The sequence below is a fragment of the Branchiostoma floridae genome, chromosome 14, assembly GCF_000003815.2.
Source record: "Branchiostoma floridae strain S238N-H82 chromosome 14, Bfl_VNyyK, whole genome shotgun sequence".
NCBI lineage: Eukaryota > Metazoa > Chordata > Leptocardii > Amphioxiformes > Branchiostomatidae > Branchiostoma > Branchiostoma floridae.
In genome coordinates, this window is record NC_049992.1 from 20878505 (window position 1) to 20904315 (window position 25811).

General features: G+C 41.5%; 3 protein-coding genes across 3 annotated transcripts in view; 1 reads left to right on the forward strand and 2 right to left on the reverse strand.

The window, feature by feature from the left end:
* Positions 1 to 3861, reverse strand: part of LOC118430248 — an 18307-nt gene extending 14446 nt beyond the window's left edge. Inside the window, exons 1-7 of the mRNA XM_035840958.1 lie at positions 3641 to 3861; positions 3313 to 3499; positions 2845 to 3056; positions 2279 to 2391; positions 1686 to 1805; positions 1170 to 1298; positions 802 to 1020 (exon numbers count right to left, since the gene is read on the reverse strand). Coding sequence (XP_035696851.1) covers positions 802 to 1020; positions 1170 to 1298; positions 1686 to 1805; positions 2279 to 2391; positions 2845 to 3056; positions 3313 to 3499; positions 3641 to 3671 — 1011 coding nt within the window. The 5' untranslated portion in view covers positions 3672 to 3861. The remainder of the gene's footprint in view (positions 1 to 801; positions 1021 to 1169; positions 1299 to 1685; positions 1806 to 2278; positions 2392 to 2844; positions 3057 to 3312; positions 3500 to 3640) is intronic.
* Positions 3862 to 3885: 24 nt separating this feature from the next.
* Positions 3886 to 15641, reverse strand: LOC118430249. The gene is made up of 21 exons (XM_035840959.1): positions 15582 to 15641; positions 13022 to 13213; positions 12449 to 12658; positions 11824 to 12086; positions 11529 to 11676; positions 11203 to 11421; positions 10399 to 10567; positions 9960 to 10246; positions 9248 to 9445; positions 8999 to 9134; positions 8478 to 8652; positions 8096 to 8234; positions 7529 to 7792; positions 7039 to 7244; positions 6455 to 6686; positions 5530 to 5736; positions 5315 to 5420; positions 5061 to 5177; positions 4737 to 4904; positions 4194 to 4342; positions 3886 to 4023 (listed from the first exon to the last, which is right to left on the reverse strand). The coding sequence occupies exons 1-21, from the start codon at positions 15639 to 15641 to the stop codon at positions 3886 to 3888; spliced, it is 3783 nt and encodes a 1260-aa protein (XP_035696852.1).
* A 991-nt stretch (positions 15642 to 16632) lies between these two features.
* LOC118430251 (tigger transposable element-derived protein 2-like) lies at positions 16633 to 18039 on the forward strand. The gene has a single exon (XM_035840960.1). It carries the CDS (start codon positions 16633 to 16635, stop codon positions 18037 to 18039), a length of 1407 nt encoding a protein of 468 aa, XP_035696853.1.
* Positions 18040 to 25811: the final 7772 nt, after the last annotated feature.

Genomic DNA, 25811 nt, shown 5'->3' on the forward strand with positions numbered 1-25811 from the left:
TACAACTATACTCCAAGATGCCATACCGGTCTTTTTCTTCTTTCGTGTCCATCACTACTGGTGTCACTACAACTATACTAAGGCAACCACAGGGTAGTTGGTAATGAGTTAGTAGGTTTGCATTAATACAGAATAAAATCATTGTTTATAAAAAAAATTATTGCTGTTTCATACATCTTAGCATCGTTTGAGTTTGGATCGGAGTTTCTCCTAGGAGAGATCCCGATTGCAATCTGTACTAGGAGAATCGCCGATTCTACTAGTACAGATTGCGATCGGGATCTGTTTCTTATATCTATCGTAGTTTCTCCTAGGAGAAACTCCGATCGCGATCTCTCCTAGGAGGATCGGCGATTCTCCTGGATCGTGATCTCCACTGTGACATATACATTTAAAACAATTGAGGCCACATACTTGTGATAGATTCTTGTTACTTTTTCAAAACATTTAAGATACTCTGCACTTATTTGTGGTTCTTAATATCATGGATCCTTTCAATAGAAAATAAATCATCAGGTATGAAAAAATATGTTTTTGCTGAATAGCGGGCTTTTTAATTATGCGGTTAACACTGAAGTTGCACAAGCTTGAGCGAACCACAGAATGGAAGCATAAGAACTGAAATGGGAAAGATAACAACTTGCATGGTACCCAAATGTCTGTTATGTGTTTAATGACGTGGTTCGTCGACATGAACCATAAAATGATCAATAAAACCTATGGTGCCATAGAATTTTGAGATTTCGTTAATTGCAAACTTCGTAACACACTAACGTCATATCTAATGTTGAGAAAACTTGCCGTGAGATCTGTGCCACCAAAAGTCGACCCGATGGTGACGTGATATTCCTGGATCCCAGTGTGGATGTCCGTGAAGCCGAGCCAGGCCAACCTGACGTGAGGCGGGGCGGTGCCGTTCTGTTGGTGGTACGTCATCCAGCCGTCACGGTGACGCCATAACTGGGCAGCATGGTCGGTCTGTACGGCTAACATACCTACTGTGGGAGGGGTGGAGTCCACCTGGGGAGAAGGGTTTAAAAAGGAGAGAAAAGATGACTTTTTTATATGTGAGGGTAGCGTTGCCCATGTTGTGACTTTGGAAACCTGTTTATTTGCTTGAGTATCTGAAATCTTGTCTTAACTAACAGAACAAGGCAACCAAAACGTACCAGAACTCCGTGAGTCTGCCCTGATGTACACAGCTTGGCACCGTTACAGGCCACCAGCCGTACGTAGTACGTGTCCCCGTCATGTAGTGATAGGTTAGTAAACCTGAAGTCTCGGATGGAACCGGCGATCTGACGTTTGGAAAGAAGCAAAACGTTTCCATATTGGTTTATTCCAGTTCAAATAAATCATTGAATGAATCCCAACGCAAAATGAAGGTTGTATAATACTCTCTATCTTTGCCAAAAGGTTGGTACGAATTACATATTAGTTCAATCCTTCGGCGTGGTCACATTCATCGCAAGGTAATCAATAAAATACGATTACAAACTGAAGGCAGTTTAATAGTTGTAAATTGACGGTGACGGTGTAGATTTGATATCATATCAAATATCAGATCTTACAGAAAAATGATGTGTTAGATCCTTGTAAACAATTGGGTCTGTCTGTTGCTTGTTTATTGGAAACCAAATACAAAAATGTACGGCAACCTTTGGCGTAAGTACCCACACCGTTACCTCCACAGGCTCTATGTCCATCCCGGCCTGGTGGTGAGTGATGACTGACAGGTGCTGCCGCTCGATGGAACTCTCGGGGTCAACAACCTCCCACCTCACGGACAGGGTTGTTCTCCACACCTGAAAATGACGATAAAAAAGCGTAAGAAACTTAGCACTATTACTAATTTTCGGGATGACGATGAAAACACAAAAGTATTGCACTATTACTAATTTTGAAGACCAAAATTTATTTTCTCTGATCCCCGTAGGTACATCATGGGTTGCTTTCTTAAAGAAGAAACACAATGCAATACAAAAAAAGACAATACAATGCGGTGTAATTCAATACAATACAGTGCGATTATACACTGTCAATGCAATGCAGTATTATACAATTATAAAAATGCGATGCAAGAAATAAGATGCAATACACAGGAATACAACGTCATAGTATTAAAACAAAACAATTTTTCGTGTAATGTTTTCGTTCAATTATATACATGCATATCATTTTGCCTGCCGCTCTAATAATAATAATCCATAATCATATGCATGTGGGCAATTGTAAAAGTCCAAAATATTAATAAAATGATGTGATTACAACAAGGTACCTGTGTATCAGGAATAATGGACCCCTGGGTCAGATCAAACTGTGGTTCCTCTAACATCACTGGTGAAGATTCGTCAACATAGAAGCCGTTGGACGTTCTCTCAACGTACAATCCTAATAGAAAGACAATCAGAAAACTCATTACCTCTTTTATTCTAATGTTAAAGCATGATAAAATCGTAAATACCGACCAAAACTATGTCTTGGGGCATATATTAAGGTATTTTTCGGCAGTTTCACTTTTGCAATAAATCGGATGATTTCTGCGTTGAGATCATTTTTCTTAATAATTTTTTCTTTAAAAAAGCATAATGGGCACATCTTTGCCTTGTTTGTCAAATTCATCATCTCATCATCTTTGTCGTGAAAGTGTTAAGGACGTTTATGCTCTTAGGAGATCTTCAATGATGCAGTTTTTATCCCCACAAAGATGATGGTTGTACGTTTACTGAATGGAAATGATTCCATTTTTTAGTAATGTTGTTTGTGACGCTTTTCGATACAGTGCTTTTTTTCTATATTTTAGAGAAATGGGCAATCATCCTTCATCGTAGATAACAGACAGACCTGCTTGGTTGTATGCTCTAACTGTAATGTACACGGTATGGTTGAGTGGAAGAGGAGGATCCAGCTGGGAGATGTGGACCAACTCTGTCAGATGTAGTCGCGTGGTGCCGTACAAGTCTTCTCCGCCAGGGGTCGTGCCTGCACGCCACTCGTAGTGAGACAATCCGGAGTGTGGATCGTGGAAGCCAAACCAATGTGCTCCCAGAGTTGTTCTGGTAGATGGAGGCATAAAGATCGGTGAACATTTTAAAGAAGTGTAAAAAAATGGATTTTTGTTTTGTCTTGAAAGGGAGATGGGCGACTCGAACTTAAAAGTTCATATGCGTTGGTGGCAGTATTCTGAATCAAAGTTAAACAATCGATTGCTTATTCCTTGACAAAGACTGGAGTTGGACAGTCGAAAGATTTGGTAAGTCCAATCTTTGAATGGGAAACTACAGTTCAACTTTGATTCTGTTTCAAACCTACCTTGATGCTTGGAAGTGACTGTCCATGTCATCCACCCCATCATACACCACCCCCGGGGCCGGAGGGGAGTTGTCGATGATGACGCCATCAGATGAGACTGACGTACAGAGGTCTGCTGCGTTACAGGCGGTTACTGTGACGTAATACTTCTTACCGGGGACAAGGCCGAGATGACTCGCAGAAACATCTGCAGGTTTTATAGAAAAATTTCATAATCACAGTTGCGTCTCTAAATTACCTTATATACTTCACAAAGGCAAAACAATGTATATCTACCAGAAACATGACGGCAGTTACATTTTAGGACATATAAATTTGAGTCATATACCGGTAAGCAAGCCGACATGTTCCGCTTCCATGACGTCATCACATCCGGGACATGTCCCCACATTCCATTCGTACCCCAAAATGGCGGTGTGAGCGTCATAGAAACCCTCCCATCTGGCACGCAGCGTGTCCAGCTCCGTCTGGGAGGAAACACAAGCCAATGGGAATGTCCCGTGTAAGATGCGTGTAGACTGCAAAATGGTGAAATGAAACCATTTTTGTTGAGTTAAATGTATGTTACTTTCGTCAACGTACCTGAAAGTCTGCGTCCTGGTGATGCGCTGATGGAACCCCGTCATAGACAACCCCAGGTTCAGGCGGGGAGCTCTCCACTACAGTCGGCCATGATACCGCGATCACTGACAGTCCTGCTCCGTTATACGCCTGGAGGTGGAATAGGACGACGTTGAAACAGTTTAGAACAGTTGGATTAGGAAAACATTAAAACTTTTCTATGGTTGACCAGTATATGTCGTTAAAATAATTCGTAAAACTACTTCCTTGAGGAATATAATTTGCTAACTAAGCATCAGTACTTGAATGAACAGACGAACCTTAACAGACACATAGTAGGCATGTCCCTCTTGCAGCTGTAGATCCAGTGCTGGGTCTGACACGGCTTCTTCAGACTCCGTCCGTGTGAACGGCATGATGTCAGCATGACCCGGGCCGGACCCCACACTCCACTCGTAGTGAGATATACCTAATGTTGACAGCATGTGATGTGGAGAAATACAAATGAGGCAGTGCAGTGTTAAAACTCTATATGTAAGGCTACGGTGCAAAGCCAACATGCGTTCTTATTGAATGATGTGTGAATGTTAGATACCCCAAACGCAGTTGCTTTGGATGTTGGGAAGAGGATTCCAGATAACAATCATTGTCTTTCGATAGTGACATAGAAAGAATTTGGTAGAACAGTTTTATACCCTAGCTTTGAATGAATATGCAAATGAGCTAAAGACATTTAGGGTAATTGAATTGGATAATGTTGTGGCAATGTATATGTTTCTTCTCAGCATAAAAGGGTCGTATAAAATACATAAACAATGTTTTAAAATGTGCTTAATACTAAAAGATAAAAGTATGTCTCCTACCACTCTCGGGGTCCAGGAAAACGCCGTCCCATCTCGCCGTCACTGATGACGTAGACAGATGATAACGGCCACCGACGTCAATCTTGGCATCCGTTACCATAGGAGCGGTGACGTCAATGGTCACACCTTGTGATACACTTGTCACAGAGAATCCAACGTAGTCGGTTGCTGAGCAAAAAAATGGTGTGAGTGGATAGGATAGATTTGCACAAAAATGAAAAAAAAATCTACCATTTAATAATCCACATAAATCCGTAATTGTTCTGAAATTTACATGCAGTATAAATTTTGTGCTTGAATGAAACATCATAAGAAAACACTTACCCCTGATTGTGGCGTAATACGTGTGCCCCTGCTGTAGATGAAGGTTGTGCACGGCGGCCATGTTAGTTACACCCTGATCTCTGAAGTCCTGGATGTCTACACCACTAGGCGAAGACCCTGAAGGGTATTCAAGGTGAGGTATATTTGGTAAATATTACGTCCATATCCTGTAATTTAGATTATTTGAACTGATCGGCAAATTGACACCAGCGCAGTCTCGTCACAATCTTAGTTGTAAGGATACTTGTACTCACCTATTGCCAGTTCATATTTCTGTATGCCGCTGTGGTGAGATGACATCCCGTGCTCCTCCACGTCAACAAACGAGTCCCAGAAAACGTACAGTTCGGATACTGACGTCTGACATAGGTGATGAGAAATGATAATGTGTAAACCCGCTTATCGATATTGTACATAAAATTGTTTTTCGATTGTTGTTAAACACCGACATTACATTTCCTCAGCTTACCTGAAAGTCCCGGTCCCTCCTGTTGATCCACACCTGTCCAGGTAAGGGCGGTGTCAGGTCCACAGTGATACCGTTAGAACAGGTGTCTACTTCAGCCAGGGTCTGCTCAAACGTCTCAAACTGCAGGACTGTCCTGTCGGCGTGGATACAGATGTGGTACCGCCGTCCGTGGTGGAGTTGGAGACCAGGTACGTTCACGAAATTATCCTTAGATAAACACAAACACAAAGGCTGACTTTTGTTAACCAAGGGAAGCCAATGATTCTGCATTTGGTCAATGTCAACGGAGGCTTACTGCTGACAAAGTAAGAGATCAGAAGTGCCAATTCCCAAACTGTGTCCTCAGCTATGTCTATGATTAAGAAAATTGTTCGTTGTTTATATAGTCTACCGTCCTGAATAAAATTGCGCTCCTACCGGTTGGCCTTAACCCCAGACAACGAGAAATAGTCTAAACTGCAATGCTATAGTCTTTAAAGCCCCAAATGATATTCAACAAGAATAGCTTGCTTTCGCTTTTTCTTTCTTTGGTTTCTTTTCGGAAAATCGGTAAACCATCTTATTAGGTGTAACACATCGGTTTCGCACAATATTTACATGAGACGTAATACTAGGCTGTAAAGTTTGATTATTGGGATATATATATTGGTCACTTCTCTTTTCGATATGTACACGAGTACTACACGTGATTGGGCGCAGAATTGGTACAACAATATAATTATTAAAATATGTACAAAAAATGCCTGTTCTAAGTTTGTCATAACACCGGATCGATAACAAGAAGACCGCATGCACCTTACCACCATCGACAACATTGTTATCTGTGCCACTAGGCAAGACATATGCCATACAAACGACACGACATTGTTGAGCGATTTATGAGTTGATAAAATCTCTTGACTATGATGTTAACATATTATGTTACCTTTGATGTGCCACAGGCCAGCACCTCTGGACTGTCACACTCGTAGTCCGAGTAGCGCAGAGCATGCTGGGAAGTGACGTAAGCCCAGTGACGTATGGAGTCTGCAGAGATGACCTTCCAGTTGTACAGACCATGACGTAATGTCGGCCAGACAGCTGACAGTTTGGTAGAAGCTGGGGTGAACTCTTTGTCAGGCGACGACCATCTTTGGTTGGTCTCTAAGAATATGTCACTGTAGCGTAGACAAACGAATATGACAAGTCCTAATAGATATTTAGTTATGATAGTCATACTCTTAGGTTATTTTTAACAAGAAAGCAGAACTCCGAATTCAAGACCATTAGAAAGGCCGTTGATACACGTGCGGTATCTAGTACCTTATTATGCTATCAGCGTTTATGCTGGTAAGTAGGTAAGACATTATGATATTGTAGTAATTACTTTATATTTCATCTTACCTTTGTATTATGATCTACAAATATTACAAGGTGTTTTTGAGTTAATTAAGGGATGTGACTATAAAGCCCAACAACATCCACCCCTACCCAGAATGACCAGAAAATCCGGTCTGATAGCAGGCGTACCTTGTCTTGTTGGAAGACAGTTGGTCGTACTCGCCCACTGCATCGATGACAATCGGCGTGCTGAAGTCTGCCGGGTTGTCGGTGTCACAGTTGATGACATCCCGGCTAGAGCTGGAGGACAGCCCCGCCTTGTTGTAGCCTCGTACCAGCAGACGCAGGCAGTGGGTGAAGTCCAGGGGATGGTCAAACGTCACCGTGCAGGTAAGCTAGAACATATAAAATGATATTTTTTATGTATTACAGAAAATCATTTTGATGATGGTCACTACGAAATGAAGTCAACCTTCTGTGCTGTAAAGTCACTGTTGTCGATGTTAATAAGAGATGCAATGAGAGATACGAACTTGACCTGAAATAGAGTCGATTCTTGGTTACTCCGAAACAAACACCGACCTTTGTTGGGACTTTGTCTGGACAAAAATCGTGGAAGGTTCTAAAAGCGTGCCAGACTTAGGGTACATCACTGCCAATGACATTAAGATATATTTACCTTACTGCCTGTCTGTGTGGGGTGCCCAATGGCTTGCCATGGCAGAATGACGTCACCATGTTTAGCAGGCCGTGATGACATCTCACTGGTGAGCGTCCATTCGTACCCGAGCATGTAGCTGTCGGACCCAGGTGTCATGTGACCGTGTGTGAACCGTTCCCATGTGAACGTCAGGACGCCAGCCGTGCTGTTGTAGCTGATGTCTGTGATCTGGCCAGGGATGGGAGGGTCGTGTAGAACCCGGAATCCGTCACTGAACAACGGCTACAGAAAAATATTTAGTAGATATATAATCTCCATAAGTCTCTGTTTTTTCTGTACTCTCCCTAAAATGAAGTATTGCCATAATAGTGAATAAAACATTGTACATACAGTAATACAGACAGAAAGTATTTGGTAACGTTAATACGCACTAGTGATAAACATAAGGCAAAATGTTGTTGTTGTTGTTTTTCATTACGAAGTCTTATTTGGTTTGATTTGTCTTTGGCCAATATTTAAGGCTGTAAGTATGATATTCCCATTATTTTGATATGTTGAATCAAATGATATACTAGTGATGTGTACCTTGAAACATCCAGCTGTATGACACAGTCTCAACACAGACCGGTATTTGTCTCCACTCGTCAGACTGAGGGAGGTCCAGGTGGCTTCAGGTGACAGCTGTACATTCCTGAAGTCAGTCACCTGCTCCCAGACAGTGGCACTGAAATATTGGAAATAATAGTGATAGGGAAATTTATAACAAGCAACAATATTAATTTGACATCAAATATTTCTATCTGAATAAATTGATTCTAAATGACTGTAACGAAGATTAACTTGTAAAAATGTGAACATGTTTAAAGGATCTGTACTGTTAGTTGTAGCTGGTATAACCACAATTTGGAATACAGCAGCTTGCTTATTGTATAAACTGCATATCCATTGCTAGAAACGCTGATCTTACCCATTAATCACATCTTCTCGCTGAAGAGACCATTCAATATGGCGGACAAACGGCCGTATGTCGTCTGTAATCGACCAATGAGCGCCGACGGCTGTTGTTGAAGCCTGATAGTTAATGTCCTCAGCGCAGTCTCCATACGGGAAACCGGCGTGGTGGGAAAACGTAATGTTATAGCCTACGGAAATAGAATTGAAAAAAATATACTTATCTTCCTCTCAATTCAATATGATGTCAGCACATATATACATGCAGCGGGACCATAGACTATCCCTCAACAGAGACGGGGCAGATGTCGACTGTCGGACACCTTTTGAGCCATTTCTGACGTCACATGTCTGTTTAGGGTACATGACATAGAATAAGAGGATTGATCCAAAGCTTCTTGGTAGGCGGTTTACACCCTTTAAAATAGCGTTCAAGTTTTACTATGTCATCCTGAACTGTCATGAAGTTAGAATTTAGATGATTTTCTGCATTAAATGCACTTTGAGACACAGAAACCTTGACCATGTCTGCCTTACCAGGTGCATTGCATTCTTGTCCATCATAAACGTTTGTACCGTTGATGACGTCATCATCTAGTACGACCCGCACTCCGTCTGACGTCACAGATGTATTTCCTGCTTCAGTCAGGGCTATGACTGTGACGTAATACATCTAGAAAAAGGCGGCATTTTAGTGTAATGAAATGTGGGTATTAGTTTTCGCTGTCGGAACACAAGAAATACATAAGATATAAATGCGACTTTTCTGAATATAAAGCAGCTGACCTGAAACCTCTGGAGCTGTAGATGTGTCCACGAAAAATGCGTCTCAATTCCTGCATCAGCAAAAGTAATGACGTCATCAGCACCTGGTGTTGTGCCCACACCAACCTGATACGTCACGGTAAGATGTGGATGGCTGAACCCTCGCCACTCACAGTGGAGCTCTTCGGTGGTGTTCTGGAAGTCAATGTCTCCCTCGTGCTGAAAAAAAGCAATAAATTGTACACTTATTAGTGGATACTTTGTTGATACTGTCTCAATTGGGCAATTTATTTGTAGCTCATGACTAATCAAAGACAAATGAAATACAAAGAAGACATAGAACGATTAAAATGCTCTGTCGACGGAGGTTACACTCCAGTCACAGAGTAATAATAGGTCCGAATATCTAGCCTGATGTCCTCCTACTTTACTCATAGTTTACTGTTTTCCCATATTTTGAGGCAGCGAAGAGAAGCCATAGCGGAAATATAGGATGACATCAGATTATCAAACGTCTGCTTGTATCATTTATTTTCCAGTGATGTCTGTTCTTTTGCTCCCCCGTGAAAATAGAGGCGCAGGTTCCATTGCGATATAATGATCAAAATTTGTTACATTTTTAAGATCAGTGTTCAAATGCCAAGATAATCAAGTCAGTTTTGAATTATATCTCGCTTGATTCGATCACCAAAACTACTTTAAGCTGTAGTTACAGTCAAAATCTTAGTCTCACCCCAAACACAGAAGCCTCCCGTTGTGCATCAGACACTTCCATGACGACTCCTCTGGACGGTAAGTCTATAACATGTACGTACGGTCCTGACGAGGCGACCAGGCTGAGCCCAGCCGTGTTCTCCACACGGACAGACAGGTAGTACGTGTGCGTCCCGTGGAGCTGCCAGTCCAGAGATGACACGGGGACGGACACGCATACAGGTGGGAAGGTAACGTTACACAGGTCATTACCGGTGGCCGGCAGGGGTGTGAAGGGGTGCACCTCGGAGCTCCCAGGGCTGTGGCCTGTGGGAAGCCGCAGGATTCCGTCAATGAAAGGTGCAAAGTAAAGAATATTTTGGCATTACGTGAAACGTTTAAACAAGCAGTATCAGTATCAAAGTAACATGTCTATATCATACTGATTAGAGTAATGTCGTAAACATCATTTTGCTTACCAACAGCAAACTCATACGTAATAAGAGCATCATCCCCGTCTGTCTCAAAGAACGCGTCTTCCTCCCATCGTCCCACCAGCATCTGCTGTTTATCCTGCTGTTCAAGACTCACTTTTATCTGACCAGAAAATGTCGGCGGTGTAACATCCACTATGTATGGGCCGAGGACCTGCAGATGGAGTAAACATCAGGGCTCGAAATTCATTTTTGGGATTAGGTGCACTGGTGCACCCAGCTTAAAAAGTTGGGTGGACCAAAAAAATTTTGGGTGCACCACTTAAATTTAAGTAATAACCTAATAAGAAAACTTAGTTACGAGCTATCAAATTCTTAAACAACAGACATTTTTATTATCTTTCTAACACTTAGATGTCAAGAATATGATGTACATGTATACTAAGTATACTTTATATATTTACATACATAAACCTAAGAAAATACTTGGGTGCACCCTGTGCACCCAGAGAAAATAATTGGCTGCACAGCTCCAATTTTGGGTGCACCTGGGTGCACATGCACCCAGTATTTCGAGCCCTGAACATTGAATATACATTCCGGCACAATGCCCAAACAGGTAACTAGCTAACGTTTTTTTTCTAACACTTTCACTGAATTTTGACTGACCCTTCTTCAGCGTGACCAACCTTCTTCAGCGTGACCGACAATTTTGTTCCTGACCTACCGTACAATTGCTATCGACCTATGTACCAGAAAGTCTCTAACATCTAAGTTCAGCGTTGTGTGATCCATCATGACGTGTATTCCAAGGTAGTACTGATCCGGGGGTGTCTACGAGCATCTTACCTTAGTGGTAGCCATCTGCGCCCTGTTGATGGCCCTTATCACCAGGTAGAACTGTTTTCCCTCCCCCAGGTTGGGATGGTAGGTGCTGAAGTGCGGACGGGAGTTTGTGGATATGAACGGAAGTACATCCGGAACGTCTGGTGACTCAGTACTGCTCAGCCCAACCTCGTAGTCATAGATGTCACTTTCCTGGTCTTGACCGTACCAATGGACCGTCAGCTGAAATATATGCAAAAGTCCTAGTTAGCAATGATAATTTGTTATACGTTATTATTGATAGAGGTCGATATGATGTCAGATTCAGATAATTGACTTGTCGTGCTTACTTTATTATCTTGAGACAAGTATGCTTTGGTTGACAGCGGCTCGTACACATGGCAGTCGCTGTCATCAATGTCCTTAGGATCCACCGAGCTGTTTAGAGGTTGTAAGAGTGGCCACAGTTCAATGTCATCTACCTCTCTTGACCTGTTCCTGAAACATTAGGGGACGTATGAACGTATGATTACTCTGTCTTATTTCAGCATGCCGTATGTTAATACCCATATTCTCTTAATTTATTTCCATGTACATGTATAAAGTATATATAAATTATCAACTTGATAAATAGTCAGGACTCACCCACACGTTGGAGCCGGATATCGGTACCCATTCCTGTCCACCATCCACACATTTCCTTCTCCGTCCTGAAGAAGTCCCGGTTTGTAGTGTGCGTTATCTACAACAACCTCCCTCAGCACGGGCGGGGTGGTGTCTACAGTCACACCGTCTGAACATACGGGTTCTGACGGCTCCAGAGCACGGTTGAAGGCCACAACAGTGCAGTAGTAGGTGCCCGGATGTGGTGCCTCCCATGTGACGTAAGTAGAAGTCGTATTCGTTCTCTGCAAAGAAAACAATTTGTTTTTAATACATATGGCCTTCTTTGGTCAATATTGACCATAATGGTAAAATCCTAATTGATATCAGCACTACAGCGTCGACTGTGGCTAAACAGTCCTATACGAGAATGACAGTCTCTGTCACATAGGGCACATCTGTAAGCTGACTCAGGCCTGTTGCAGAGCTCTTTTCACAGGATCCGCTTTATGATTTCTTCTGCCCTGCGCATCAGTCTGGTTTCTGCTGATTTTAGCTGCCTGGACAGTGTGCATCTCCAGATGGATCTGTCATTTTGTTTTCAATATATGGCTAGATTACATAGTATTCAAGATGTTGTTCATCTGGTTTTATGGCATCAACTTACAAAAGAATCGTTGCCAGTTGATGCCATGATCTCCAGGGTAAGGCATTCCTGTGTGATAGCGACCAGGTAAAACATGACGCCACTTTCTCTGTCAAAGAACCCTTCCCATGATGCCTGTATGATGACGTCCTGCTGGTAGTCTGTGTCTGTCTCACCGGGAAGACTGTCGTGAACATGGCCGGGTAGTGGGGGGCTGGCGTCAACTGTCACCTGGATACACGGGGAACAGTGTACGGAATAGATCATTACTAGACAAGACTTTATGAATTATGAGTAGGACAGGTGACGAGATGTCGTATCCTTAGGTCAAAAAGAGATATCATTCAAAATCGTAATGTGCACTTGCTAAAATAAAACTTGTACAGTCTATCGGCTACAGCCAGGAAATGAGTAAATACTCATTCCTTTTAATCATATTCTTTAGCCACATGTCACAAAATAACAATAAATTCAGGTTGCATTTTGCAGTGTTAAAATAGCAATAAATTCAGGTTGCATTTTGCGGTGTTGAAGGCTATGCTATGCAGATTTTTATCAATAAATTAAAGCGAAGGGAATCCAGAACTACCATACCTGGAATGTCGTCTGTGTCTGTAACATGGCATTATTTGTGACTGTTATGACAAAGTAATAGTCAAAGTCGTGGGTTCCAAGTGAGTTGTTCATCTTGTCGTCATCTAGTTCAAATTGGTAGTTCCTGATGTAACATTCCTTGTCTTTAGGAATGCAGGTGCATGTGGGTGGGGAGCATTCCGACTCGTTCACCTGAAATTCAGAGTAATAATTGTTTTACAATTACGGACACTACAAACTGCCACGTGGGACCAAGTGGTGCCTATTTTGCTAGGTACTCTCAATGCTGAAAATATCGAATACACTGCAAGCTATGCATGAATCATACAGTCATGCTAAGCCTTGTAAATTTCACGTAAGTTAGAGTGTGTTTTCTCAGACATATAGAATACTTGGACTAAAAGATACAGAAAACACTGTAAGTTATACAATCCTGAATACACTGTACAGTTAAAACGAATACTTTGCAAAGTTATGCATAAATAATGCGCGTAAATTCACTGTAACCCAGAATGTGATTTGTCAGGCAGGAACAATATTTGACTTTTCACAATTTACTTGACATTTCCATAAGTTGTTCTTTAATCACCATTTCTTACTAGGTAAATGGAACTCATTGAATTGTGTTAAAAACTTACAGTAACCCTGATGTGCTTTCAGTTGTATTGGGTCTTTGTAACTTTTTTTGGATATTTTATATATTCCAATGTTTATTTCCAACAAAATAGCGTAAAACCTAAGGTCTAGATTGGTTTTGATTTAACGTAGCGACAGGGAAACATGGGTAACTATCTTGACTCGAGACCAGAAGGACTCGACTTAAGCAGTATACGTATCTTCATTACATATGTATTGAATGGGTAACTTTTATCCTAAAAATGTATAAAGTCGTATAATAATGCTTAATGTTGCATAATACTATTTAACCTTTAATATTGGATAATAATGTTTAATATTTAAGGGTTAATGACCCGCCCCGAGGTGTATATGGTGTCATAACGCCTGGTCCTTTGCTATAACCACCGGTTTTATGAGGTGGCTATAACAAAGGACCAGGCGTTATGACACCATATATACCGAGGAACAGGCGGGTCATTAACCCTTTTATCATATAGCCTACCCACACTGACCCATTTAAGAGTAGAGTAGAGTAAAGTAGAGTTTCCGGTTGAGTAGGAGCGACAAATTCCTTTATAAAATATACATCTTTTATTCAGTACATAAATTTGAACAGTGAATTTGAACAACATAAATCTTGACGTGAAATGGATTTCAGTTCCAAGGCTTGAAATATGAACAAAGTTGATTCATTATGTAACAATCTGTTGCACGCTCCGTATTTCTCCACTCGCCCATTCTCCAGTTTGTCGAGTTCGTTCGTATTAGGCGCTAAATCTCTGCCGGCTTTCCTGGGGCATTCCGGGATCTCTGTGCTTCACAGCTCTTGAGAATCTCGTTCACTACGAACTCAGACACGTCTTCTCCGAAGAAAGGTAGAATTTTGGTCCACCAGCACCATGACCGCTACTCAATGGCGGACCGTGGTGTTATTGTTGTCTGAACTTGAATGGCGGGGGTGCAAATAATTTTATTTTCCATTTGCAGTTTAAATTGGACATGACTTGAAATAGATTTTATTGTCTTAAATATTATAGGTAATTCAATGTTGTTTTAAGACGGCAAACGTTTTCTTTGAACGAAGAAACACGCACTACTGATGTTAATAGAGAGAGCCATCCCCCCTGCCATGCCTGTAATTATTCCCCTATCTTGGCAGATGGACGATTCCTGGATATATCTCATTCTGATTGGCCAGCGTCCTGTTTGTCTGTCCTTCTGATTGGTTCAAACTTTCAAAAGTCATTAATGCACACGTGCAATAATCAAAAATCTAATGCACGGCTGTTACGGCGTCATAACCAGCATGAAATGGGGCCTTCTGATTGGTCACTGGCTATATGATAATGGATAATAATGTTTAATGTTCGATAATAAAGTTTACTGTGGTATGATAATGTTTAATGTATATCATTAGTTTAGTAAGTACTAAACACTCTCGTAATAGGAAAGCTTTGCAATTCATCCCTTAGGCTGCAAACAAGCATTCAATCCATGCTGCTCTTTGCTCCATGGAAATAAGCCAGTCTACTACTACCACTACTACTACTACTACAACTAATACTACTAACGGGAGGTGCTGTAACTTCGGATGTGCTGTAACTTCGGATGGATTTGTATTTGTCTAATCATGCAAAACGCAGCCACAGCGGTTGTCATCCAGTACAGTCATCTAAACAACTAAGAAACAAGGACCATGCACATAGCTGGCCTGCAATGCAAAGTAATGCTGTGGATATTTATCAGCGTTTCGTCACAACATTCAAATTTACAGTAGTTATGGCCGACCTCGCGAAGAGGTCGCCCCATGTAGCGGCGTGTCGTACACTAATAATACAGTACCATTTTAAATCACACAACACTGTCTTACACATAGGAAATAAAGCTATCCAAAGCACAACATAGTTGGTCTCTGAGTGTTTTATTTCGCAAAAAAACCAACCTGAATAAGCACAACTACAGCGCTGTTTCGAACGCCCTCCCACCACGTCACGACCGGCATTTCCCATCATTCTGTTCGAAAGTGAAGGCGACATTTGACACGAGACAATGACCGTGCGGCCGGCGGTCGCCGCCCTCTGCATACTCAGTGAAGATCGCTAGGTGGTGTCAGGGTAAGTAATCCTCGCTTAATTTACGTTTGAAGATTGTTGGGAGTCAGCAAACCTTTTTAAAGAGGCGAAACGGGTGTATTTATACGATGATAACTTGTAAACACAATGAAGGAAAATAGAACGTTAGCAAGGTCAACACGAAAAATCGTTTCTTGGGGGCAGAAAGCTGCAGTACATAAACAAAGACGTAATTAAAACGATACACAGTTTCCCGCGGCTCTTTGCCGCCTGTGTGTGTGAATACAGATACCATGAATCACTATTTTTTGTCTAGTTGAGACAGGAGCTTTCCTAAGCATTTTGAATGGTTTCAAATCAGGGTCATGTCAATTGAAATCCCATGAATGGTTATGGACTAGTTCATACAGGTGCAACAAGCGACACCTTGGAAAGTCATCGGTTGATTAGCAATACATTTTAGATACACTAATTATCATGAAATCATCAAGGCCTATTTCTAACAAAAGACTTTAAACTGCATAGTGCTTGTAATCAATAAAATACCATAGTATCAACTTTATAATTTCTCATTATTTACAGATGTCTGGCCCACTCAGGAAATACAAAGAATGGGACGAGGAGGATATGCAACAGGCACTCAAATCCATAAAAGAAGAAAGAAAAGCGATCTATAGCGTGGCAAAAGAATACAATTTGCCACAAAGCACGCTAGATGACAGGTACCATGAGAGGCACAGCGAAAAAGTTGGAAGACCGACGAAACTAACCCCCGAGGATGAGGAGGCCCTGGTCAAGTACTCAATGTACATGGCCACAAAAGGGTTCCCTCTCACCTCGGGGGTGATGAAAGCCCTCGCTAAAGAAGTAGATGCTTTAAGCAGTAAATAGAGAAACCAGAAACCTCGTTTCGGTGGCAAAATGCCTGGGAAACGGAGGTTGATGGGGTTCAGACGGCGGCACCCAGAAATCTCCCTGAGATCACCCGACAGCCTAGACCGGGCGAGAGCAGCCATGAGTAACGCTAAGATCGTTGGCGACCACTTCTTAAAAGTAGGGGAACTTTTGGAGGAGAACAACTTGCAAAACAGGCCCCATCAGATCTATAATGCCGATGAGACGGGCATGGCCCTGGACGCCAAGAAATCAAGAGTTATTGTGCCAACAGCGTCGAAGAGAGCGCCCTCCATAAGATCAGGAGGGCGTGACCACATCTCAGTCATGTCTTGCGTGAGCGCTGCAGGAGGGGTGGTTCCCCCAATGATCGTGTTCAACAAGGCCCTGCCGTCTGGTAAGTTTTCTGATGGAGGACCCCCAGGTGCGCTGTACGCATCGTCTGAGTCAGGCTACATCAACAAAGAGTTGTTTGAGCAGTGGTACTTCAAGATTTTCTTACCCCATTGCCACAAGGAGAGGCCAATTCTACTTGTGCTCGACCAACACGGTAGCCACCTCTCCCTGAAGGTGTTGATGTCGGCCATGGAGGAAAAGATCGTAATCTATGGGCTCCCTCCCCATACCTCCCACTTTACGCAGCCGCTAGATGTGACCGTGTTCAGTGTGCTGAAGACAAAGTGGGCTACAACCCTAGAGGCACTACAGGCCGTCGACTCCAGGTTTCAGGCAAGAAAGACGACGTTTCCAAGGATCTTTGCCTCAGTGCAAGACCAGGTATTCAACGCGGACAAGATCAAAGCGGGTTTCAAGAAAACGGGAATATTCCCGTTCAACGAGGACGCCATTGACAGCGTATGGACCGACATGTCAACCTCAGAAGGCCCTTCAGCGCAAGAGGGATCTTCAGGGGAGTCAGGAGAGCTGTCCAGTGCTGAAAGGAGCAACAGTGAAACTTGTCCCACTTGTGGCCATGCACCAAATCCACTGGTAGGGACACTTGTCCCCGAGCATCTACAAGACATCCTCAGGCCGGTGAACAGCACAACTGCCAAGCAGACCCGGAGGCGCAAACTGTCAGCACGCGTTATGACTCACGAGGATATCGTGGAAGAGTTACGGAAGAAGGAGGAAGACGAGAGGACCAAGAAGGCCAAAGCTGAGGAAAGAAAGAAGAAGGCAGAACTAACGCGACTGCAAAAAGAAGCCAAGGCAAAACAGAGAGAAGACAAGAAGAGAAAGAGGGAAATGGAAAACGGAGATGAAGAGAAAGAGAAGGAGTTGGGAAAAGAGGAGGAAGAAAAAGAGGAGGAAGAGAAGGAAATGGATGCGCAAAAAGAGGAAGAAAAAGAGCAGAGCGTGGAATGCCAGCGTGACGGCTCAAAGCGTCGCCGAGTCAAAAAAAGGGATTCGCGTTACGATTATGACTATTAGAAGTTGGAAGTTTGAACATGTTTGGTAATGTCGAATTGACATTAATAGAACGATTTGCACTTCTCGGAAACGACAGTTTAAATGAAATGAAATGTTTTATTCAGTAAGGATCTCACGGGTGATAAACCCGGATTTTGTTCTTATTACAAGACTTGGCAATAACCGGCATATCAAAAACACTCTTTTTCGCTGAGCGATCATATAGTACAATAATTCATTAAAGTTACGTTAGACAAACCATACAGAAGTTACAGACTGTGTGCATAGCGACTAAAATGTTGAATAGTGTTTACTGGGCAGTTGTCTTGTTATAGAGCCGAATTGCACAGTGGAGGAAGGAGTTACTAAGCCTCACAGTACGGGCTTTCGGTACAGTGATTGATCTAGCGTTTCTGAGTGCGAGTCCCGTCGCTACAGTTCTAGTCGTTGTTACTAGGTTAGACACCGTCCTGGCATGTTTACACATGCAAAGGCATATGATTTGATGATAACGTTATATACACAATAATCTTTTTTTTTTCATTTTTGTACATACATTTAGAATCTCATCGAACTTGTAATTGTAAATGTCATTGGTGAATCCATGTTACAGAGTGCCTTGCTATGTTTTTTTGATGTTCTCGAGTAGGGGAAACTCTATGTAACATTTCTAAAGCAACTGTTTCTCTAACGTAACTAGTTCATATACCCCAGGCAAGCTTTCAAAATTGTTGAGTAAAATTCTGAATTCGGCAAACATTCGTGTGGTGTTATCAATGTTGTAGTATAAGTTGGTCCGTGTAACGATCTACAAAAGCTAAATTTTCTTCGCACGATCGTGTTGATAAGAAGCATTCTAATCTGGCGGTCGTGTATTTCACGCGTAGTAATTAACAAAATAGCACACTGACAATTCAAAATAACAAGACGCGTTTAAGAATGGAATCATGTTCCTTTCACTCATATTATAAGGTAAATACGATTATGTCAACTCCACACTTCTTGTCTTGGTTCAGAGAGAAATCTTGGTGCCGTGTATGAAAAGTTTCTGTCACGATTTCTGTGTAAATCGAATTTGGTGGGAAAATAGCTGGACTGTAACATTATCACATCACTCTTTTGTTTGACCATTGTATCTGAAAATACATTTCGTCCCGTTACCAAATCACTATTTATTGGTGGTAGTTATGATGGTAACCAAATTTCAGTGACGGTTTGGAGTCTTTCGGTTTTAAAGTGGACATTCCTCCGTGCAAATGTTCCCCCATGTTCATATTAGTCTATCCGCTCAAGGGTATTGCGCGCTGTGTAAGCCTTAGCGCAAGGACGACAATAGTACTGCTAAAGGGGTGTGATACATTATAATGAAATACTAAGAAACCAATCACGGATACGTATGCATTGTTCGTGAAATATATATTAAGTATTTAATATTTTTTTATTGAAACGCAATTCATAACAAACATCATTGTTTACCTAAAACGTAAACTTATGTTCAACCCCTAAACACACACCCGTGCTTCCGAGTTGTTGGCTCGTCCATCAAGATAGCAACTTACGCTATTATGTAGGGAGAATGTGACGCATTATATGGCGAATTAACTAACCAGGAAATCGGTTGTAACTTGTAAAAGCTACCAAGATTTCTTTGCATTTTACCAGAATGGATAGAATCTGCCACGGCTTTCAATGGAACAACAGTGGATGTTTACAGCGCATTTTGGATTCACATGCGGTGTGCGCTTGCCGAGTGCAGAGGTCAACGCGTCAATTTCCGGTGTAGGTATGGCTAGGCAGCTTCGGAAAACATATGTGGACTATTTGTGCGTCTGCAGTTTGCAGTGATTTTCAGAAGCCTAACTATTTACCACCTTAGGCACAATATTAAGAGATCATCAACGTCGACATGGCCTACAAGGAACTGGCGGCGTAAGCCCATGTTTCGTTACAGTGCGCTTCAGATCTCTAACGATTTACGCACGACCAAAAATTGACCATCAGTGGAAAGTTGAAGTTATTTGATACGTAATTTTCCAATTCTTTTACGCATATCTTAACTAAGATTTAGAAAATTGATCTGATCATGTATCATCCGAAGTTAGAGCACCATGTTTGAAGTAGAACAGAATCGAACGTTTTGTTACTTTCAATGCCGCGCCGCTTTATCCGACTGTAATCCACCGCTTGATAGAGCATGGACCATGTAAAGTCGTCTCCACAAGGACAAGGCTATCGATACTAACATGCTCATTTATCATTGACCTAAACGTAACGGTTTTCTAACAACCCACACCCGTCCTCTGTGATGTCGAACTAGTAAAAAGTCGTCCGAAGTTACAGCACCTCCCGTTACTCCTACTACTACTACTACTTCTACTACTACTACATACCTATTCTATATCTTACTAGGAAAATCCTTAATGTCGACAAGTAAGAGGATGATGCTTAGCAAAATCGTCACGTTTTCTTAAGTGCCCTTTTCTGTTACAAGGAGGAGATACTTTCCTCGCAAACACGCTGTGTGATTTATCATATACCCGTTATTTGGTGCATTACAAGTTAATTAAATGTTACTTTGCGGACGGCAACTTGTCCCTCTCCGTGCACCACACGTGGGTTCGCCATGTCATGTAGTTGCCAGTGGATGTCATGCAGCCCGCTGTGGTCATCGTAAGCTGTGAATACCACCCTGATAATTAAGCAACAACAAAAACAGTTATGTTAACTTGAAAGTTTATTTGTTCATTCCTTGACAAAGTCTGATGCTGTGCAGTCGAAAATTCGGGTGAGTCCAATTTTTGTGTTGGAAGTTACAGTTCAACTATTTCAAGAAAAACGGTTATGGTTGCACCTGCTGGTTTTTAATCAAGGTGACCTCATTTATAGTGCATATAACAACCCAAAAGAAAGATTTACACTTTCGGTACAAAATTCTATTCATGCCAGGATGCCTTCATAGAAGTATAAATATTCTTATGTGAATTTTGTACTGCCCTTTTGCCTTTTTGTGTACCGTCATTGTTGATGTTGCCTTAATTTATTTAAGTTTCTTTTTGACGTATTGTATGAACTTATTGTCTGTTACTATTGATAAGTTTCTTTTTGACGTATTGTATGAACTTATTGTCTGTTACTATTGATTTTACGTATAAATACATCTAGTATTCAACTTCCATCCATACACATTGTATAGCTCCACTTATATTTTTTCCATTTGTAACAATTCCTAACGTTCTTGTTCGAATCATTCATTTATTATTGTTTTGAGTTACATAAATCCATGTATTCATCTCGTTTTTACATTATTTTATTATATATTTCAGTCTGTATATTTCGTATATTAGTAATTTGTGCCCTCCATTGTCTTCTACTTTCCCGTTGGATCCGTGGTTTATGTTTTTGTCCATGTCCTTATGTTTTGTTCATGTGAACTGTATATTTTACATGTAAAATACAATAAAAATAAGAAAAAAACTAGAAAGGCCGACATTTGCTTGAGAGCAAATACAGCATATTTCAGCCATCTCCCTCATGCAACAATAGGCCTTGAGGTCGTTGACCCCTTTGGCCATTGGAAAATGACCCAAAAAATTCCCAAATATATCCTTTTAAAGTGTTCCATGCCAAAAATTATACATGGGTCATTTGGCTAAATATCTAGAGCACCCCTTTACCAAATGTCGGGTCATTTGGTTGTAAAACGAGGGAACAGGAGCCAAAAATGTCAAATTTTTGTCCAAAAAAAAATGGCCATAAAATCGCAATATTAAGCATTATGTTGTACTATATGGAAAAACTGTTATTGAATTCATGTGCACATAAGTGAAGGGCACTTTTATACCAAATTTCAGGTCATTCGGTTGTAAAACGAGGGTACAGGGGGCAAAAATGTGCTTTTTTGTCAAAAAATGGCCAATAATCGCAAAATTAAGCATTTCGTTGTACCGTATGCCAAAACTGTTATTAAATCTGGGTGGGTATATAATCAGGGCACCTCTGTACCAAATTTTATGTCATTCGGCTGTAATACCAGGGTACAGGAGTCCAAAATATACATAAAAAAAAGAAAGAAAGAAAGAAAGAAACATTACGAATACAATATATTTCACCATACCTATGGTATGGCTGAAATATAAAAATTGTACTGCCCTTTACATGTTGGCTTCGTCTACAATACCGTGCCAAATGCAACAAGACTATACCTGACGCTAACAATCTGTATCTTTTTTTTTTTAATTGACAAAGTTGAAAAAGGAGTATTTACTTCATATCGAAGAGGCCCTCAGAGTTGTGCACAGCCAGCCCAGTGATTTCATGATGTGACAGTGAAACATCTTCCACAGTTGGTGGGGATGAGTCCACGTGGACAGTGACGTTATCCTCAGCAACGTTTCCCATGACGTCATAGGCGCGGATCCAGACCCGGATAGTGTCACCGTCCTGTCGGGGGATGTCTAGGGCTTGTTGCTCTACCTGAGAAAAAGTCAGTTTACTTTTCAATCAACTTGTTATCGACTCTAATTGGATGGTGGGCGAAAATAACGAGGATCTGTAATGGCAGCCGTGCACCATCACAAAGTGACCAAGATACCAGTGTAAGTTGTCCCTGTTGCGGCCAAAGGCGGTATGTTTTGAGCCATTCACACAGCAAAGGCCCCCCTGATCGTGTCGATAAGTGCGGTGGATCGAGGTGTGGCGCTTCTTAACCACGGGACTTCTATTTTAACGTTCTGCCTGAGGGACGGCCCTAAACAACCCTTGATACTCATTTAGACATGTGTAAAGTGAGAAATGTGGTGTTAAGTACTCTTCCAAATAGAACAACATGTCAGGTGTATATCAGGGGATTCAAACGTAGGACCTCTGGATTTTGGCCTAACCCATTGCGTCACACGATACCACAGTTATATTCGTAACATAAGGACATATCAACAATTCTAAGGAAAGATGTACAGCAACTTACATGTGTATTTAAGAATATGATATTTCCCAGCTAGTTGTGTTAACATTAAATCGTCGTAAACCATTTGAAGTCACGTTGCTTACCATATCTGTAACATTCGTCCAGTTCCCGGGCGGGCCTGTGAGACTCCGTCCTCCCTCATGATCTACCGCCCAGTCTGTTTGGAACAGCACGATGCCGTTTACGTTAGGGATTTCCTCTCTGGATCTAGTTTCGGGTGGAATGCCTATATATGGATTGGTAGGAACGAATCAGAATTATTAATACATATACAAAATGTATGATATGTAAAACGATGGTATATGGAGATGACAAATAAATCTTACCTGTCCGCTCCTCATATTGAGACGAAATTGAGGAAAGTTGATGATCATCGATAGGATTCAGAAACTTGTTGTGACGATGAAGATGGTTGTAGAAATGATCCGGCCACTTGACGACTACCTGTCAGAGTAAATGAGGTTGTTACTAGGTTCTAGACGAAAGTCGTTTCTGTACTACACCAAGTTGTTTAAACGACAGGAATACCAACAGTATGTGTCGTCTTACTTTCTGTCCGTGTCCTGTACTGTCCTGCAGGTCAGTCTGCCATGTGGAGCTGCCGCCGACCGAATCCACCCACATAGTGTGCCGGGATGTGTCCACCTCAACTGTGCTGCTGTTGTCGAAGATGAGGAAACGACGAGCGGAGATGAAGTTTCCATTATCCGGCCCACAAGAATCCTCCACCGTCAGGACTATACTGTACACACCTGGAATAATAACACTTATCATTACCTGAGAAATGAACACATGGAAATATCAGCAAAATAACTCAGTAATTTTGCTATCACATTCAACAGTAATCACAGCTTGCTAATAATGTTATTGAATTTCTGATCAAACAATATAAACGTGAACACGAGTGATCACATAATAAACACAAATATGCTCACATTTACAATTCATGTTTCATTTCATTTCATCTGCAATGAATGCAAAACAGGCTCGGGAACCTGTAATAAATGTGTAATAACTAGCCTTCTCCTATGTTATGTACCGCACGATATACCAGACGTGAATCTGGTCCATGATCTTACGTCTCCTAAGTGTATGTACTGGAAAAGAAACTATATGCAATACAATGAGCTTTAGACATTTATAGAACCAACTACTACTAATATGTAGGGTCATACGCCTATAGATACGGCCATCCATTACCGCCCGGATTCGGCGCACCACACAGAGCGAGTCACACAATGTTGAACTCTCACATCTTTATCTCACAACGACCCCAAGTACATGTCATCATCATATTATCAAAGCCACGAAAAGTCTTGTTCCACACGTTGATGTGCATCTTTAAAATATTAAGATATCAAGGGTGAAGAACGCCACTAAAATGGACACAGATCACACACTTTAAATATCTGGTACACAGAATTTACACATACCAAAACGTACTTTGTTTTCGTCTAAATCTGAACCCGTTTGGACCCCAGACGGACTGATCACGGGCTTTCTTTATAGTTTTCACAGTATTGAACCAATCTTCGTAAAAAACATTGGAGAAGGTATAGATGATATTGACTGACAAAGTTACGGAAGAAATTTTCTTCAGATGAAATATGTTCAAATGGTACTTCAAAATTTACGCCTGGGGTCCGAATGGACCCCACTCGGGTGTTTGAGGGTTAAGGTCTATGTACTATCGAATAAACAGTTACCTGTGCTGTGTTGTTCGAAAATTTTATTGCGACTTGAGTTAGCACCTTGCTTACCATGGTTAAAAATAGTGAAAGAAACTATTTTTAAAGGTATTGTGTCACCACATTTAGCTTTGAAAATATGTTTTACATTACCTGTTTCATTAAGAACAATGCTCATCTCTGTGACATTAGGCCCAATCTTGCCTCCAGCGATTGCTGGTTGTCTTTCTTGAAGGTATTCTCCGGTTGGAGCTAGCATAAATACTTCATATTCGTACTCTGATATCCCCGAGTCGTCGTCGCGCCAACCGGACCAGTGGAGATTGATGTGGGCCTGACAAATATGAAGCAAACAACAGACATATATTTTAGAATCGTCGTTATATTGACCACCGGATGGTTATCAATCCAATTATCCTAATTCACTGTGTATTCTACACGTTTCCTCAATAATATGTAGATCAGCTTTGTGTTGCACTGTTTGAACCTTTGTGATGTAATTGTCGGTCTATTAAGAGACTCGACCTCCACTGACATTTAAGAATTTCTTCAATTTGTAACCATTGTTCTAAGACAGAAAGTTATAATATAGACTTCAAATATTATGAGTAGGATAGTTAGTGTTGATATGGCGACCACCGCTACAACAAGACAAAGGAAAGTCGGTCATACGAAGCGTTGCAGGATGATGTAATGTGATGTATATAGTCTTTAGTCATAGCTACAATTACTTTAAGAAGACGAAAGTGACAACGAAATATGCAATGAACTACCGTTACAACTACTGATCACAAAAAAATAAGAAAAACCGTTAAACCTACATCTTTAGTAATTGCTTTCCCCCTGTCCAGCATGTTGTCTGTACAGCTACCTAACACGGAGCAGTGGTAGGGAGGATTCAAGTCGAAGGTGAAGTGTGCGGTGTGGGCGATCTCCCGTCCGGAGAAGTAGACCGGTGGGTTTACAATGTAATTAGACGTGCCGTCATAGTTTCTGATTTTGACGTATCCTCCGTTTCGTGATTTTACTCGAAAGTATAACCTGGAGGGTTTGTTTGAAGGGAAGCGTCGGGTTACCGATTATCATGGGAGGTACAAACACAATTCTAGACATGATTATTTAACACATTTGGCTAACGGTAG

What these genes read in the sequence shown, in the direction of transcription:
- LOC118430249 (XM_035840959.1), bottom strand. Translation starts at nt 15,641, where the DNA reads ATGCCGGTCGTGACGTGGTGGGAGGGCGTTCGAAACAGCGCTGTAGTT. An exon ending in ACAAGAATGCAATGCACCTG is followed by an intron (nt 8,653 to 8,998) that starts GTAAGGCAGACA and finishes CTATTTCCGTAG; the next exon opens with GCTATAACATTACGTTTTCC. An exon ending in TGGCCTGTGGCACATCAAAG is followed by an intron (nt 5,737 to 6,454) that starts GTAACATAATAT and finishes TGTTTATCTAAG; the next exon opens with GATAATTTCGTGAACGTACC.
- LOC118430251 (XM_035840960.1), top strand. Translation starts at nt 16,633, where the DNA reads ATGCCTGGGAAACGGAGGTTGATGGGGTTCAGACGGCGGCACCCAGAA.